The 14492-nt window shown below is 43.5% G+C and overlaps 1 protein-coding gene and 1 long non-coding RNA gene across 6 annotated transcripts in view; one reads left to right on the top strand and one right to left on the bottom strand.

Annotated features, from left to right (window-relative positions):
- The window catches only part of LOC140104795 (uncharacterized), a 39301-nt gene that overhangs the window by 600 nt on the left and 24209 nt on the right, over nt 1-14492 (top strand). Inside the window, exon 2 of the long non-coding RNA XR_011850412.1 lies at nt 619-704. This is a non-coding gene — a long non-coding RNA (uncharacterized lncRNA). The remainder of the gene's footprint in view (nt 1-618; nt 705-14492) is intronic.
- The window catches only part of FRMD4B (FERM domain containing 4B), a 186841-nt gene continuing 175948 nt past the window's right edge, over nt 3600-14492 (bottom strand). For 4 of the 5 annotated variants that reach the window (XM_072128485.1, XM_072128488.1, XM_072128487.1 and 1 more), the window contains 11 exons: nt 13770-13908; nt 13103-13238; nt 12859-12992; nt 12452-12571; nt 11645-11873; nt 10909-10965; nt 10672-10804; nt 9614-9739; nt 7552-8330; nt 6988-7114; nt 3600-5912 (listed from right to left, as the gene is read on the bottom strand). In XM_072128485.1, the coding sequence (XP_071984586.1) occupies nt 5789-5912; nt 6988-7114; nt 7552-8330; nt 9614-9739; nt 10672-10804; nt 10909-10965; nt 11645-11873; nt 12452-12571; nt 12859-12992; nt 13103-13238; nt 13770-13908 (2104 nt within the window). In that variant the 3' untranslated portion in view covers nt 3600-5788. The remainder of the gene's footprint in view (nt 5913-6987; nt 7115-7551; nt 8331-9613; nt 9740-10671; nt 10805-10908; nt 10966-11644; nt 11874-12451; nt 12572-12858; nt 12993-13102; nt 13239-13769; nt 13909-14492) is intronic. The other variant, XM_072128486.1, reaches the window with a different exon arrangement.

Below are 14492 nucleotides of genomic sequence, written 5' to 3'. Positions count from 1 at the left end.
GGGGGACGTTGCAAATGCAGCTCTGGAGCAGTCTTGGATATAACATGTTTTTGGTCCAGGGGTTATGACGCAGGACCAGCCACCAGTATGAAAACAGAATTCTGTAACCCCTTTAAGTGATGCAATCCAATTTCGATTCTGCGTCACAGGAATAGTAATTACCGTAGATGTTTTTATCCGTAGCTCCATAGTCTACTCCTGACTGGGTGCCATTAGGAGAGCACCTGATATGAGAACACTTGATGCCCTCTCCCCCCTGGGATTTGCCCTGATATTGGACACCGGTGCAGTTAAAGGCGCAGACCTTCTGTGGGATTTGATAGGATTAGAATTATTATAACAGATAAGATTGAGCCATGAACTTTAAGACTTTGGCCAACATGAGACATAGCTACGTGTCTAGAGATCCGGGAACTAAATTTGGCTTTGGCTTATAAAATACCTGGGATACTTTGGAAGTGGATCATTTTTTATTCATGTGGAACCTGGCTAGGAGGTAAGGGCAGGGGGTAAAAAAGATGGACATGGGGTTTATTTTTTTTAGAATTTTTTTTAAATGAAGTTATCTGTGGCTTAAAGGGGTTGTCTGGGATCAATTCTTAATATTATTGGTTCTAGGTGGTGTAGATACAAGAAAGGGCTTTTCCCCCGGTTCAGATAAACTGGTGATCTACCTGGCTGGGAGCTGCCGCACTGTAACGGAGGTAAGGACCAAGGAAAGTATATGTTTATTCATATTTTTGCACCAACGATCCTGGACAACCCCTTTAAATCCCCAATCCTTATTATCAATGTATTGTCACTGTATTGTCTGGTTAATGGGACAATGAGTGATCATCAGAACCACATATAAAGGTGTAAAGTTTCACATTCACATGAGGCATTCAGGGACCTCTCATCTTGTGATCTCGGGGGGTCCCCAAAAACCGCCATGTTGGGTGCCTACATCAAAAAAAGTTATGCTTCATTCACAATCCCTGGACTGCCCATTCACCTGCGGTTCACCAGGTCACATACGTAAATCAGGATGCGGTCATATTGAGGACTGTTTCGGGCAGTCGTGGATTTAAGACCTACAAGTGACCAGCTAGGGTCTCATTAAGGGGCATCATGTGTAGCCCCCCCATATGATGTCCACAGACCCTGTGCCGGACATACTGTAGGGCCGTAGATTTGGCATCTCTTTGGGTTTTCCATTTTACCTCAGAGATATCCCCAAGGAGAGGCGTGATGTATTATAGGAACAGAGCGTGTAAACATCAGGGGTGACAAATCTGTCAGGATTATAAGGTGACAGACGCTTCTTCTCAGTGACAGTAATGGATCCGGGACATAGCGATACCCTGAGCTTTATTTCCACATAAATGGGAGACATATTATACGGTGATATGGAAATAGGGGAGTTGTTTACTGTACACAATGAGGAAAAAATGAGTTAAAATTCCATGAGGTAAATTGGAAGAGATTTTATAAAAGGAAAAGAGCGACCAATCACAGCACAGCTTTAACATCACTTTCTGCTCTTGAACGATGAAAGCTGCTCTGTGATTGGCTGATGAGAGCAACTATAACAATTTCCATCTTGGATTGGGAATTTTTTGGGATTGTCCTTTTAAAATGAGTGACAGTACCAAAAAAACAAGGGGCTGTATAAATCCCCATAGAACCCTGTGACTCTTCAGAAGAGCAGCACCTTTACTGAGCCACATCCACTGTCCATGTAATAGTCCAACACTAGATGGCAGTACATGTTCACATTTGCAGTTTAAGATTTTTTTTTATTAAATCCTGTAAATGGAAATCTTATGGCTATGTCTTAATTCAAGATATTGTCAGGCAGGGTTGGACTGATAAAGTACCAGCAGATCCTCGCTCTGACACACTAATGGATCAGGACCGGCACCATAGAGGGCCCCTGTGCAGGAAGCTAGTGGTCCCAATCATAGAGCAATACTTTATATCCCTAGGGTCTATTAGGAATTATTACATAGTAGCTCACAGATTACATACAAGTGGGAAGTGGCTGTAGACTGAAAGTGGGCCCCTTACCTGCAGGGGCCCCCTGCAATACATAGGTTACACCAATGCTATGTCCGCCTCTGACTAAGGCTGAGGTCACACATGGCGTTTTGAACGCGTTTTTGGCCCGTTTTTAAGCAGTACGTAAAGAAAACCGTTTTTTTTTAAACGCATCCATTTTTGAAAGATTTAAGAATTATCTTACTTAAAACTGGTCAAAAAACGGATGCGTTTTTTGACGGACTGCTTAAAAACAGGCCAAAACGCCATCTGTGACCGCAGCCTTACCCATTCCTACCATCCAATAACAATTTCGACCTTATAGCTTTTGTTTATCCTACATCCATTAGAGCATCGCCCTGAAGAGATGTGTTTTCAGACCTTCATGAATGTTGTTAGAAATGGATTAATATTCCAGGATAGTAGTTTCTTCAAGTGCACTGGGGTGTGTCCTCACACTGCTGTGCTCTGTACATTGAACTGCAGACATTGTTAGATATTGTCCCTGGAGAGTTGAGTAATCATTGCTTTGTGTTTTCCTTTTCAGAGCAGGACTCTGGAGAGGATTGTAACGTCTCCAAGTATATTGGAGTGTGTCCTCACACTGCTGTGCTCTGTGCATTGAAATGCAGACATTGGGGCTCATTTACTAAGGTTCCGAATCGCGCACTTTCGTCGGAATCCTCGTCGGAGAACGCGCCGCTAGATCGCGACTGGACCATGTAAGTAAATGTGCCCCATTGGGGCTCATTTACTTACCCGGCCACTGGAGTTCACCGACGATCATGCACTGTGCTGCACTAAGATCGTGCGCCCGATATCCTGCATGCGTCACTTCCCTGCTCAGGTCAGATGGAGTTCGCCTTCTTCTTCCTGGTGCATGTAAGTGAAGACATAACATAATTTGAAAGTTAAATCCCGCGCTCAGTCCGAATCAGTCAGATCGTCCGGCGGCACCCCCCCCCCCCCCCGATTTCTTCACATGGAGGCCAGCGCAGCTGCGTTAAAAGAACTATCACGTGCGACACAATGCCAGTGCAAACACCTGTTCTATTAAATACCTGTCAAAGCCGTGCAATCCCCGAAAATGGCGGAAAGTCTGACGAAAGTGCGCATGCGACCCTTAGTAAATGAGCCCCATTGTTAGAAATTGTTCTGTGACTGTGAAATTTGAATTTATATTCCTAGATTGTAGCTTCTCCAAGGACACTGTGGGTGTGTCCTCACACTGCTGAGTTCTGTGCTCTCTACACTGAACTTCTCCACCTACACTCCTCTCTGCTCTGGGTAACATCTGTAAAATTCAACCAGAATTGGCTACAGCTTTAACTCAGAGAAAAGTGGGAGGGTTGCAGAGCGGTTTAATGTACAGACCACAGCAGTGTGAGGTCACTTCTACTGAAATATACGGCAAATTTATTTTGTTAACAGTTCTGCATACACAAATAAAGCATCAAAACAGCTGACAGATTCAGTTTAATGGCCACCATTGCTCCAAATTAGGGGGACAGGAGACTTTGATGATAGCAGGGACTTGGCCCCTGTGACTATATAAATAGCAATCACACCCAGACACCAAATCCATCACAAGTTTTTTTATTATTGGACCCATACAAAAATCGGCTCCAGAAGTTTATATGCAAAAACGGAGAAGGTGCTGTACAAAACAAATAAATACGCTTTTCCCACTGTATTTCTCTATCCAGATATTCCAAATGACTACGGACCAGCTCGATTCTTACATCTAACACAAGCAACCGCATACACACACCAGCGGGGGGCGAGCGTGAGGCTGTGGGAGGGGTCTGCAAGCCTGTCTAACACAAATCGGCTTCATTCCTATGAATCTGGCCTGGGGGGACGCAGAGCATGGGGGTGAGCGCAGGCACCTGTACAAGCACGCCTCGCCCTGCACCGCGCCTGCTCTGCTTACACCAGCTGCTGCTTTACTCTAAACTTTAACCATTGCAATAGTTTATCAAAATCCTGCACCCCCTGCAAACAAGTCCAGAAATTCCCATGAATCTGGGCAGGGGCTCACCTGTTACCCTTGTTCTGGAAATAGGCAGCAGCTGCTGTCCTGCTTTACTAACTGGAACAAACCAGGACCGGCCGCAAAACGTTTTGGTGCATGTGGCCAACACGACTATGGATTATTTCTACAGAAAATGATCTCTAAGTCTGAATTTATGGACCAGTGTCATGAGGGGGCACTGAATCCCTACTCATGCTAAACAGCGCCACCGTTATCCATAGGCTGCGTCAGGTATTGCAGCTTACGGTGATACAATGCTGATAAAAAATGGAATATGTATCATACATTAGCTGCAAATATGCCAAATTTTACATAGTAAAAATTGGGGCATTACACCTAGCCCAAAATTAGTTTCAACCTGACCAGGAAACCCCATTTTGGAGTCAGGGTTTGTACAAATCCCACCCATATTGAGGCAGCGATAATCCAAAACAATCCTCAACTTTGAGATCTTTTGGTAACTATATAATTGCAGCTGGTATGGCGCCTTTAAGAAGAGAAGGCCTGTCCCATGATCCTTTGTATTGGAAAACAAGTCCCTAAGGGCAGAATGGAGGGGTATAAATGTGTGTACCAGCAAAGGGGCACATGTATTTGTCTATGTATCTCCTTTAGCTTTGAATAATAGCTTATAAGCACTGTGTTGCTATTTTGTATGTTACCCCTTTGAGGACAAAAAATGGCTGCCTCTTGACTTAACATAATGAATTTTCTAGGGTTGGAAAAGTTAAAAAACTTCTTCGGAAAACAGCGCCACATCTGTGCACAGGTTGGGTGAGGTACTGCAGTTTCAATGAAGCCAAACTGCAATACCAGATGCCACCTATTGACAGAGGTGGAGCCGATCCTTCAGGTTTGACCCAAGATCAATGTAATAGGATGGCACAAGTTGAGTTGTATCCATAGATATATCATAATGATAGAAACCCCCACTACATTCTGCCTACGACCCCCCCAAGGTCTCTAACACGCTTGCAGCCCCTTCCCTCCCCGGTACCTTCCTCACGGGAAACTCCTGATTCACAATTGTTCCATTGCAAATAATAAAAAGATATAAGTGACACCTGACCAGCAGATTATAACCGTTCCGTATATATATATACATATAAAAAAAACTAAAAACATTTGGTGATCATTTCTAAAAACCAAGCTGTACCATAAGAAATTCATTCATCGAGCTCCGTAAGCAAAGTATCAGGAGGATATCTATTAAAAAAAACCCATACAATGCCGATAAAAAGTGGCCAAGAAAACGTATGTACACATCTTCATATCTACAGATTTTTGGGAAGGGAGGGGGGGGGGGTCGGTGTAAAGTTTTTGGAAGCATTGGATTTTATTGGAGATTAAAAAAAATTGGCGGCTTAAATAGACATGGCGTTGCATCCGTGGTAGGATCCTTCATATGAATGTTTCCAATACTGACTGCTAAGTGTTCTCTCCGTTCCCGAGGTTCTTGTGCTTGTTCCGCGCTGCAGTTCACCGTTTTAGCCACTAGTTGTCTTCACAGTTGATATTGTCAAAAAAAGTTTCCGAAATTAAAAAAAAAGTGCTTTTTCAGAAAACCAAGTGCTCGTTTTATAAGCCGTAGACCGTGCCTTGTCGATCAGTAGAGCGTTGACCGGTTTGTCTGCCGGTATCCCAATGTCGGCAAATGAGACTTTGCAGTATCGGCGCTCTCCCTGCAAGGCACATGAGGTGATGAGTGGAGATTGGTGTCAAGTGTCTGTCACTTCATACTAAGGTGCCCGGCTTGGAGTCCTCATGCCATAGGAGGTCTTGTTCGTTCTGGAGAGGGTCGTCGTTTAGGGGAACGATGTCGGGGTCGTCCATTGGGGGGGTGTATGAGACGAAAGTTCTGTAGATAAGAAACACAAATGATGTTAGAGACAAAAGCACCACGAGGCTGCAATACCAGACATTGGCTACACACAGAGGGGGCGCTGTTTAAAGAAAAAAAAATCTGCACAACCTTTAACTGGAGATTTTTGATATTCATAAAAAATTCCTTAAGGAGCTGCCTTTCTATGGAAAAAAAATAAATCCTCTTAAGAGGATGCCTAGTTTCCAGTAGCAGCTCCACAGAGGTGATGACATCATATATATGATGCATGTGATGGCTAAACCAATCACTGTCCTAAGTGGTCATGTGCCGTTCATTCACGTGTGTCCACAAAGGCCAATAAGTGGCTGAGCTGAGACATGCACAATATACGGAATCGGAAGTCCTGGGAAAAGCTGCTCCTGGAAATGAGTAAAGATCTCTATTTGATTTTCAAAAGTTTAAAAATGCTGGGAAACTCCTTAAAAAGTGTCCAGATTTGTTGTCTCGGTGTGAGATAATGCGGCAGGTGGAGAGGGGACACACACAAAGCTCAGATCTCCGTCCCTTATCCTGTGGGAAGGTGTGAACCTGGACAAGTCTTCGCTTAGGATTTGCACACAAAGGATGAAGTTCACCTCTTCTACAATGGAAGGCAAAGGGGAGGGGGTGTAAAAAAGTACAGGTGCTTCCTGTGTCAGCATGGGGGGGTGTATGTAGGGGAAGAATATTAGGTAATGGGAGGGGGGCTACATTTAGTAATAAGTAAGAGTAGGTAGGAGGTCATGGAAGTAGTCAGATACAGTGACTGCTAACCCTATTATCCTGCGGTGATCTATTGACTCTACCAGACGGACAGGAGGCCCGGTGACATCTTCTGTGTAGAGTTACTAGATCACCGCAGGTTAATAGGGTTAGCATTGCGGTATGTGGAGTATGCCGCCCCTGTTCTGGGCTTTCTAAACATATCATTGACCTTCCACCCAAAAAGATTAAGAAAAAGACACAGCGTGACTGACGGAGGGGACCCTTTTCAACATGTTCCGGGTCTGTAGAAGTTGAGAATGTCTACGCAGAAGATAAACCGGTCGGACGGCAATCCGGGGCTCACCTGCTCGGCAGAGGAGTGCTGCTATAGGCAGTGGAGTATCCGGCGTAGGACGAGTGAGGTACGGTATTGGGGTAGACCAGTGTGCCGCTGTGTGCCCACCGACTCCCTGCTGTGCTCGTGGAAGACACTGGAATATACAGAGAACACAGACTTTGAGTTTCCTAAAAAGTGGCAGAGGATTCTGGTCACAGTCTATGAGACAAGAATCCCCTCATGTTTAGAGAATAGTCCCTACTGATCAGCCTGGGCTCTAGAATACTAAAGTTTCATTAGTTTGGGTGCAGCCATCGATGGGGGTTCCCAACTCTCCATTAATGGCAGATAACAGATGAAAGGAGGATCAGGCAGCTGGATTTCAGCATGCCCATTCCTTTTCCAGGCAAGATAAACCACCACCAAGAGGTGCTCACTATTACTACTGCGCCCCCAAAGGACAATTAAGGTATGACATTCTGTCTATAAAGCCCACCAGATCTAGATCTCATCTTGATCTACATAGATTAATACACTACAAAGAGACAGACCCCTCTAACAGGACATAGTAGTAGGGTTACCCCAACTTACCGGATGAACAAGATGGCGCCCTGAGGCTGGGCGATGAGGGAACTTGCATAGAACTATAGCAGAGACTCCTCTGTGAACCCCGTTCAGATTCCACCATCCCATGGGTGACATCTTTTTGACACGATGCCCGGTGGTACCATCCCCTTAAATGCTCGGCCACGATGGCCTTGTTAATGTTCTTTGTTATCTGCTCCGTAGTCTTTACGGGTTTCTTTTTCGGAAGCCTTAGCGTTGCATATGCGTTGACATACTGCTCGGAATCATACCTCGTATAGTGGTCGTAGCCGTAGTGCATGGAGGAGCGGTATGAGGGGTTAACACTGTACTGTCCCTCTGTATCGTTCTCGTAGATGTAGCCCCCGTTGTAATAGGGATCGGTATCGGGATAGGCCGAATACCCGGTGATGTAGTAGCTGGAGGAGGGCTGGTTCTGGGACATTTGGTACACGCTGTTCCGTGCATCCTTGTGCGCCAGGTTCGGCATACTCCCAGAGTTTGCAGCAGAGAAGTTTTGCTTCTTGTGGCGCCTCCTATCCCGGGGGCGATTGTCCAGGGTCTGGGTGGTGTAGCAGTAGTTCTGTTTTGGTGGTGTGCTGTAATACTCCGAGCTAGACTGGCTGGTGTAGGAAGAGCCATCATCCAGGACCTCTGTGCTGTTGCTTCTTTGACTCTTTGAGATTGAGAAGGTCGTACCACCATCTACTGAGTCCAGGATGACCGGAGTGTGCGACTCTAAGCTTCCCCGCCGCGGCCGCCCATTATGGCTTATACTTTCATTTCTAGAAAAGCAGGAGAAAAAAATATTTCATTAACATTCACTGTACAGTCTGTATCCTATAAAACTTGGGTGGGCCTTCTCTTAGAATAGCTATCTGTGTACATAATAAGGGTCTTGTGGCCCCTCAGTGAAATGTGATCAGCTAATCATTAGGGTCCACATGGACAATGGCGGCCAAGTCTGAATACCCCAAGGCCATGTTCACACAACTTGTTATGTGTTTCATTGTGTTTTTCGACATTGAATTTAAAGGGATTCTCCACGTTTGCCAATAAATGTAATGTGTAAATAAAAGTTATACAATGTTCCAATATATAATGAGCTGTGCACCTGTGTGACATCACATGACTAGTGATATAATGAGCCGTGCACCTGTGTGACATCACATGACCAGGGATATATAATGAGCCGTGCACCTGTGTGACATCACATGACCAGGGATATAATGAGCCGTGCACCTGTGTGACATCACATGACCAGGGATATAACAAGCCGTGCTCCTGTGTGACATCACATGACCAAGGATATGTAACAAGCTGTGCACCTGTGTGACATCACATGACCAAGGATTTAACAAGCCGTGCACCTGTGTGACATCACATGACCAGGGATTTAACAAGCCATGCATCCGTGTGACATCACATGACCAGGGATAAAGCAAGCCGTGCACCTGTGTGACATCACATGACCAGGGATATATAACAAGCCATGCATCCGTGTGACATCACATGACCAGGGATATAACGAGCCGTGCAACCGCTTGACATCACATGACCAGGGATATAACAAGCCGTGCACCCGTGTGACATCACATGCCCAGGTACCAATGTTTAGACACAAGAAGTAACCAATGAAGCTTGCTGTAGCATGATTTCAAGCAGAGATCAAAAAAATCATGAGGAATGGATACAGAAAATGTTTTGAAAAATTGCATAACTATTCATTACACAAATAATGCCATTTATTTTCTGAAAGTGGACAACCCCTTTAAAGTGTGGGTAAACCCCTTTAAAATCAGTGCTGAAAAACTACAATTGAAAAAACATGCTGAAAGTGGAACATTACACAAGGGTCCCTTCATTCTTAAAATCAATGTGGGTCCCAGGGAGTTGTGTCCCCCCCTAATTAATAAGAGTGATTAATTAATGACTTCTGAAAAAAACTGCAAAATATTCCTAATGCGGTTTTTTTTTCAGAATTTTTCTTTGCAAAAACATGTTTCCTGCTGCCCCGATCGTTCCTGCGTCTCTCCCATGTTCCCAATCATTAGTAGGTTGCACTTACTGGAGGTGGCTGCTGCTGTAGGCGTTTCGTGTCAGGACAGGAGTGGAAGGCATGCTCCTGCCCCCGTGAGGCTTCCGCTCCGCCGTCTTGTAAGGGCTGCTGTGGGTTGAAGTAGGTTCTCTGTGACTATAGATGGGAAGAAAAATAAGTTATAAAACATCCTTATATGAAGCCGATCTATGTCAAAAAATAAGGAGCACTTATAGTCTTGTATAAAACAGTATACTAAAATTTGAGCAAAAAAGTTCTAATAATGATGCAATACTGTCCAAAAATGTCGCTTTTTCACCATTAATTTAAAGGGGTTGTTCGTTGGATATGTGTCTTATGTTCTCAGAATGGTGGGGACCTGATACCTCCAAAATCAGGGGGTGTTCAGGCAAGTGTGTGTTAAGATGCTATACCTGAAATGGTCACTATGCTATATAGGGTGCTGCTCCTGGCATACAATAAGAAGGCTCATCGCTTGCTTTATAACTCTGGCTCCTTTAATCAGTTGATTTTGGGGGTACAGGGGTGTTGGACTACCACCAATTTCACACTGACAACCACGGATAGGTTTGATCAACACTCCTTTCAACAGTAAATATTACACAATTATTTGTCCACTAGGTGGCACTCTCCTATTGCCATCCATGTATGGTCAACGGTTTTATTATAAATCATCATTAAAAGTCCCTACATTATATTTTATGATCATATCTAATTTTTGCCGCTTATAGTTGTCTGTATTACAAGATTGCATTACCCTGGGGTCACTTATTTACTGGTTTTACTTGTATTTATGACTTTATTGTCAAATCTCATTGCCTCGCTCCTTCTACACCTAAAACAATGGCTGAATTATATAGTGAGGCCTCCCAGTAAACACAGCTGAACACATTACACATGATTTGCATGGAAATGGTGTAATACCTCATCTTCCCTGTGGAGGCAGTGCAGGGAAAACGAACACTTACTTCCCAATAGAAGTAACAGAGATCACGTTGTGATCAGCGATCGCCTATGTGTGTTATTGGTTTGCGGTCTTATCTGAGCAAGTCTTATAGACCCTTTACCCTGAGAGGCGCATGTCTGAAAACTGTTCGTTGAGGGAGGACTTCCTGGAAAGGCTTCGGTCTTTTGGTAGTCGGGTCTTGGGGGAGTTCTGCAGGGAACTGGATCTCTGTCCTTGTAGGTAGAGGGAGTCATCTAAAAATAAGGAAAACGGTTAGTTTCGTCCACATTTCAACAAGATTATTTACCCGTGAGGAACCAGCCACTAGGGGGCGCCAGCTCAAGTTAGAGATACTCACCATCATCAAATGTGGTTGTGTCTGACAGGGAGCTGCTCTCTGACGGGATGATATCATCTATAAGGTGGAAGGAAAGGGACGTTTAGTCAACTGAATCAGACACTAATGTGTATCTTTACCTAATTAATCCAGAGCAAACTAATTAGTCCGGCTTAAACCTCTGCAGTAATGTAGAGGAGGATGCACAGATTTTGTGTAATGACTTGGAGTAACAATAGAGGAGACATCACATAGCTGGTGTGGTGCTATAATGGTATCATCTGTCATTATAAGATGGGTTTAGTCATAGCCTCCCCCTCACTCATGTCCCCTAAAGATAAAGTTGTCATACAGATTCCATAACTACTGCCCAAAGGCTGGTCTGGCTCTGTTGTTTTGGCCGAGTGTACATGTGTTTTCAATGGATAGAAGGGAACAATGTGCTGTAAGATGTTTCTAGCGTTAACTAATCTCCTATGAGATCCTAAGGATCGGTCATAATAAAATCTTACATGCCTGATCCGTTCTTTTCTGATAGTCAGTGGACCTTTTCATTCACATTTATGGTCCTTTCACAAAATTTTGGGGTTTGGCCAATCCAAGTCTAGTGTTTACGGTCCCTGTTTGGTTGGGGCCTGGTTCATTAGGTGCTTAGCAGGATGTATGAGCGTTTTTGAGACTATATTAGAAGAACCCAGAGGTTTCTCCTTCAATGGTCATTAACGATGAAGGTTTTTAGCCAATGTTGCTCATGTACCTTGGAAGAGAAGAGAGGCCCTCTTGGTTGGGTCTTTCCCCCTCTTGATCCTGTATTCATTGATGGCGCTCTCTATGTCCTGCAGTCTCTTTATAGCATCGCTATAATCCTGCTTCCTCTTCCTCTTGACGTTCTTTGCCAGGTCAGGCTCCATCAAAAGTTTCTTTGTCGCCTCAACCATCTGTTGTTGTATGAGGAACTTGTGCTCCAAATTTTGTAAGTCAGATTCCTGTGGGTGGAAAGAAAACAAAAAAAAGGGGGGATTACAAAAAGAGAGAAACAAGAGGTGGTAAAGGAAGTGAATGGAGCAGGTCCTGTGTAAAGGTGACCAGATGGTCTTCAAAAAGTGGAGACAAGATTGTCTTCAAAAATTGAGACAAGACAGTCTCCAAAAGGTAAGACAAGATGTTCTCCAGAAGGTGAGACATGGTGGCCTCCAAAAGTTCAGACAAGACAGTCTCCAAAAGGTGAGACAAGATGTTCTCCAAAAGTTGAGACATGGTGGCCTCCAAAAGTTGAGACAAGACAGTCTCCAATAAGGTGAGACAAGATGTTCTCCAAAAGTTGAGACATGGTGGCCTCCAAAAGTTGAGACAAGACAGTCTCCAAAAGGTGAGACAACATGGTCTCCAAAAGTTGAGACAACGGTGTACAAAAGAGAGAAGATGTCTCCAAAAAGTTGAGACAAGATAGTCTTCAAAAAATTAGAGCCAGATGGTCTTTAAAAAAAGTTACAGCAGGATGGTCTCCAGTAGTTGAGTCTAGTGTTCCTAACCTTAATAAATCATGATCTACATTATTATTTACCTCCTCATTCAGGAGAATATTATCAGCCAGCTTGAAGGAGGTGCCCATACGTTTTCGGACATTGGGGGGCTTCTCACCAGGATTGAGCGGGTATTCAGTCGGAAGCTTTCCAGTTAGTTCCTAGAAGAACAAGGTTTGGATTGAAGACTTCAAGTTACAGACAAAAAAAAAACCCCATTTTATTCATTTTTTTGGTAATACTTCACTTCGCCTGCGGAGGCACTGCAGGAAAAGTTCACACTTACTAGCAGGTTTTCCCGAAGAAGACAACAGACTTTAAATCCCATTGGTTTATTGTTAAAGAACCCTTCTAGTAAGGCAGAAGACTCCATTATATATACACCTGATCTATTGTAGGAGTCCTATGTTACCCCAGCCGTCTCCTAGGACCCCTCAAGGTCACTTACCGCCTCTCTCATACATATCTTCTTAAGTTCTTCAATTTTTTTCAGAAGAACGTCTTGTAAATCTCTTTCTTTTTTCTTCAGTTCCTGAATCTTCTCCGCTTTCTGCTCCTCGCTGACTTCCGAGTCAATGGAACCTGCCGCCAGACAAGAATTTTTTTAATAATTTTTTTTTTCCAGTTTTGTAACTTTTTGATTTTAGCAGTATGTTTTTGAAAGACATAATAAAAATAAATGATCTTATTACCTGAAGAGATTAAGCTGCCGCTGCTGGCCATGATCACCGGGTTTTTACCGTCCACCATTTTGGAGATTCTGCTGGTGCTGCTCTCGGTCAGATCCATAGCAATTTCGTCAAGGCTGCGGGCGGTGGGAATTTTGGCCTGTGGGAAATCAATGGGTGAATTGAAACCAGACGTCCAGGACGAATATATAGCGACGCTCTACTGTTCTCTGTTATCAGTCACTTCCGGTTATATATGTAGCAATCTTTAGGGGCATTAATGATGAAATTCCATTAAGAGTCCATCCCTTAGAACAGTAGTTTATCACAGGTCTTTCCTTCAGAAGTCTTTTCTTTAATTATAAGGTGACAACTTGAGGTTTAGTGCCCTTTTAAAGGGACAGGACCAGAATTAAAGAGGTGCTAATACATTTAAAGGAAACTGGTTGTCTCCAGAGGTGTCAGTGGGAGTCCTTTGAGTCCAGACAAAGCCACAGGCCTTTAAAATGTAAATGACCCCCATTAACTAGAGGATAGGAGTGATCTCCCAATAGAAGGGCAGAACCACTCACATAATGATATAAGGGGGCGATATCATCTTCAATTTAACACTTTACTGTCTGTAAAGATAACCCAGCAAATATTTACACAGGAAACCCTGAGGGGCGATCCAGGACTGATGATCACTTACTTTGCTCTGCTTTCTATCCAGGTAAAACTGATGTTGACTAATGGCCATCACCCATATGGACTTGATCAGGGAATTGCTGGCATACCAGGTCTGAACTACAAAACCGCTCTGTCCAAAGGTTCTTCTCGAGGAGGATATTCTGGGAAAACAAGAGAAATTATCATGATGAACGATACATGAAATAGGAGGGTGATATATCTATGTATTATACAGTATATAGATAGATGCGGTACTATATACCGTATCCATGTATCCATCCTTCCATCTCATCAAAGAAGCTTCATTGGCAGCACCAAATACAAAGTAGCATTGCCAAAGTATTTATAAAATATGGTATTTTGGGAGACAGACTAAGGGATAGGGTGCAAGATCTATCTATGTATCTCATATAAATCTATCTTGTTATCTATCTACTATCTATATTCAGTTTCTATCTATTGATCTCACATCTCCTCATCTATACATACAGGAGGTCCCCTACTTAAGAACACTCGACTTACAGACGACCCATCGTTACAAACTTTAGTCCTAGGCTACAATAATCAGCTGTAACAGATATCACAGGCGTCTGTAATGAAGCTTTATTGTTAATATTGATTCTTATGACAACCCAACATTTTTAAAATCCAATTGTCACAGAGACCAAAAAAGTTCTGGCTGGGATTACAATGATAAAATATACAGTTCTGACTTACATACAAATTCAACTTAAGAACAAACCTA

The sequence above is a fragment of the Engystomops pustulosus genome, chromosome 10, assembly GCF_040894005.1.
Source record: "Engystomops pustulosus chromosome 10, aEngPut4.maternal, whole genome shotgun sequence".
Taxonomy (NCBI): Eukaryota; Metazoa; Chordata; class Amphibia; order Anura; family Leptodactylidae; genus Engystomops; species Engystomops pustulosus.
Note: the sequence above shows the minus strand (reverse complement) of the source record. Positions and strands in the feature narration are given on the sequence as shown.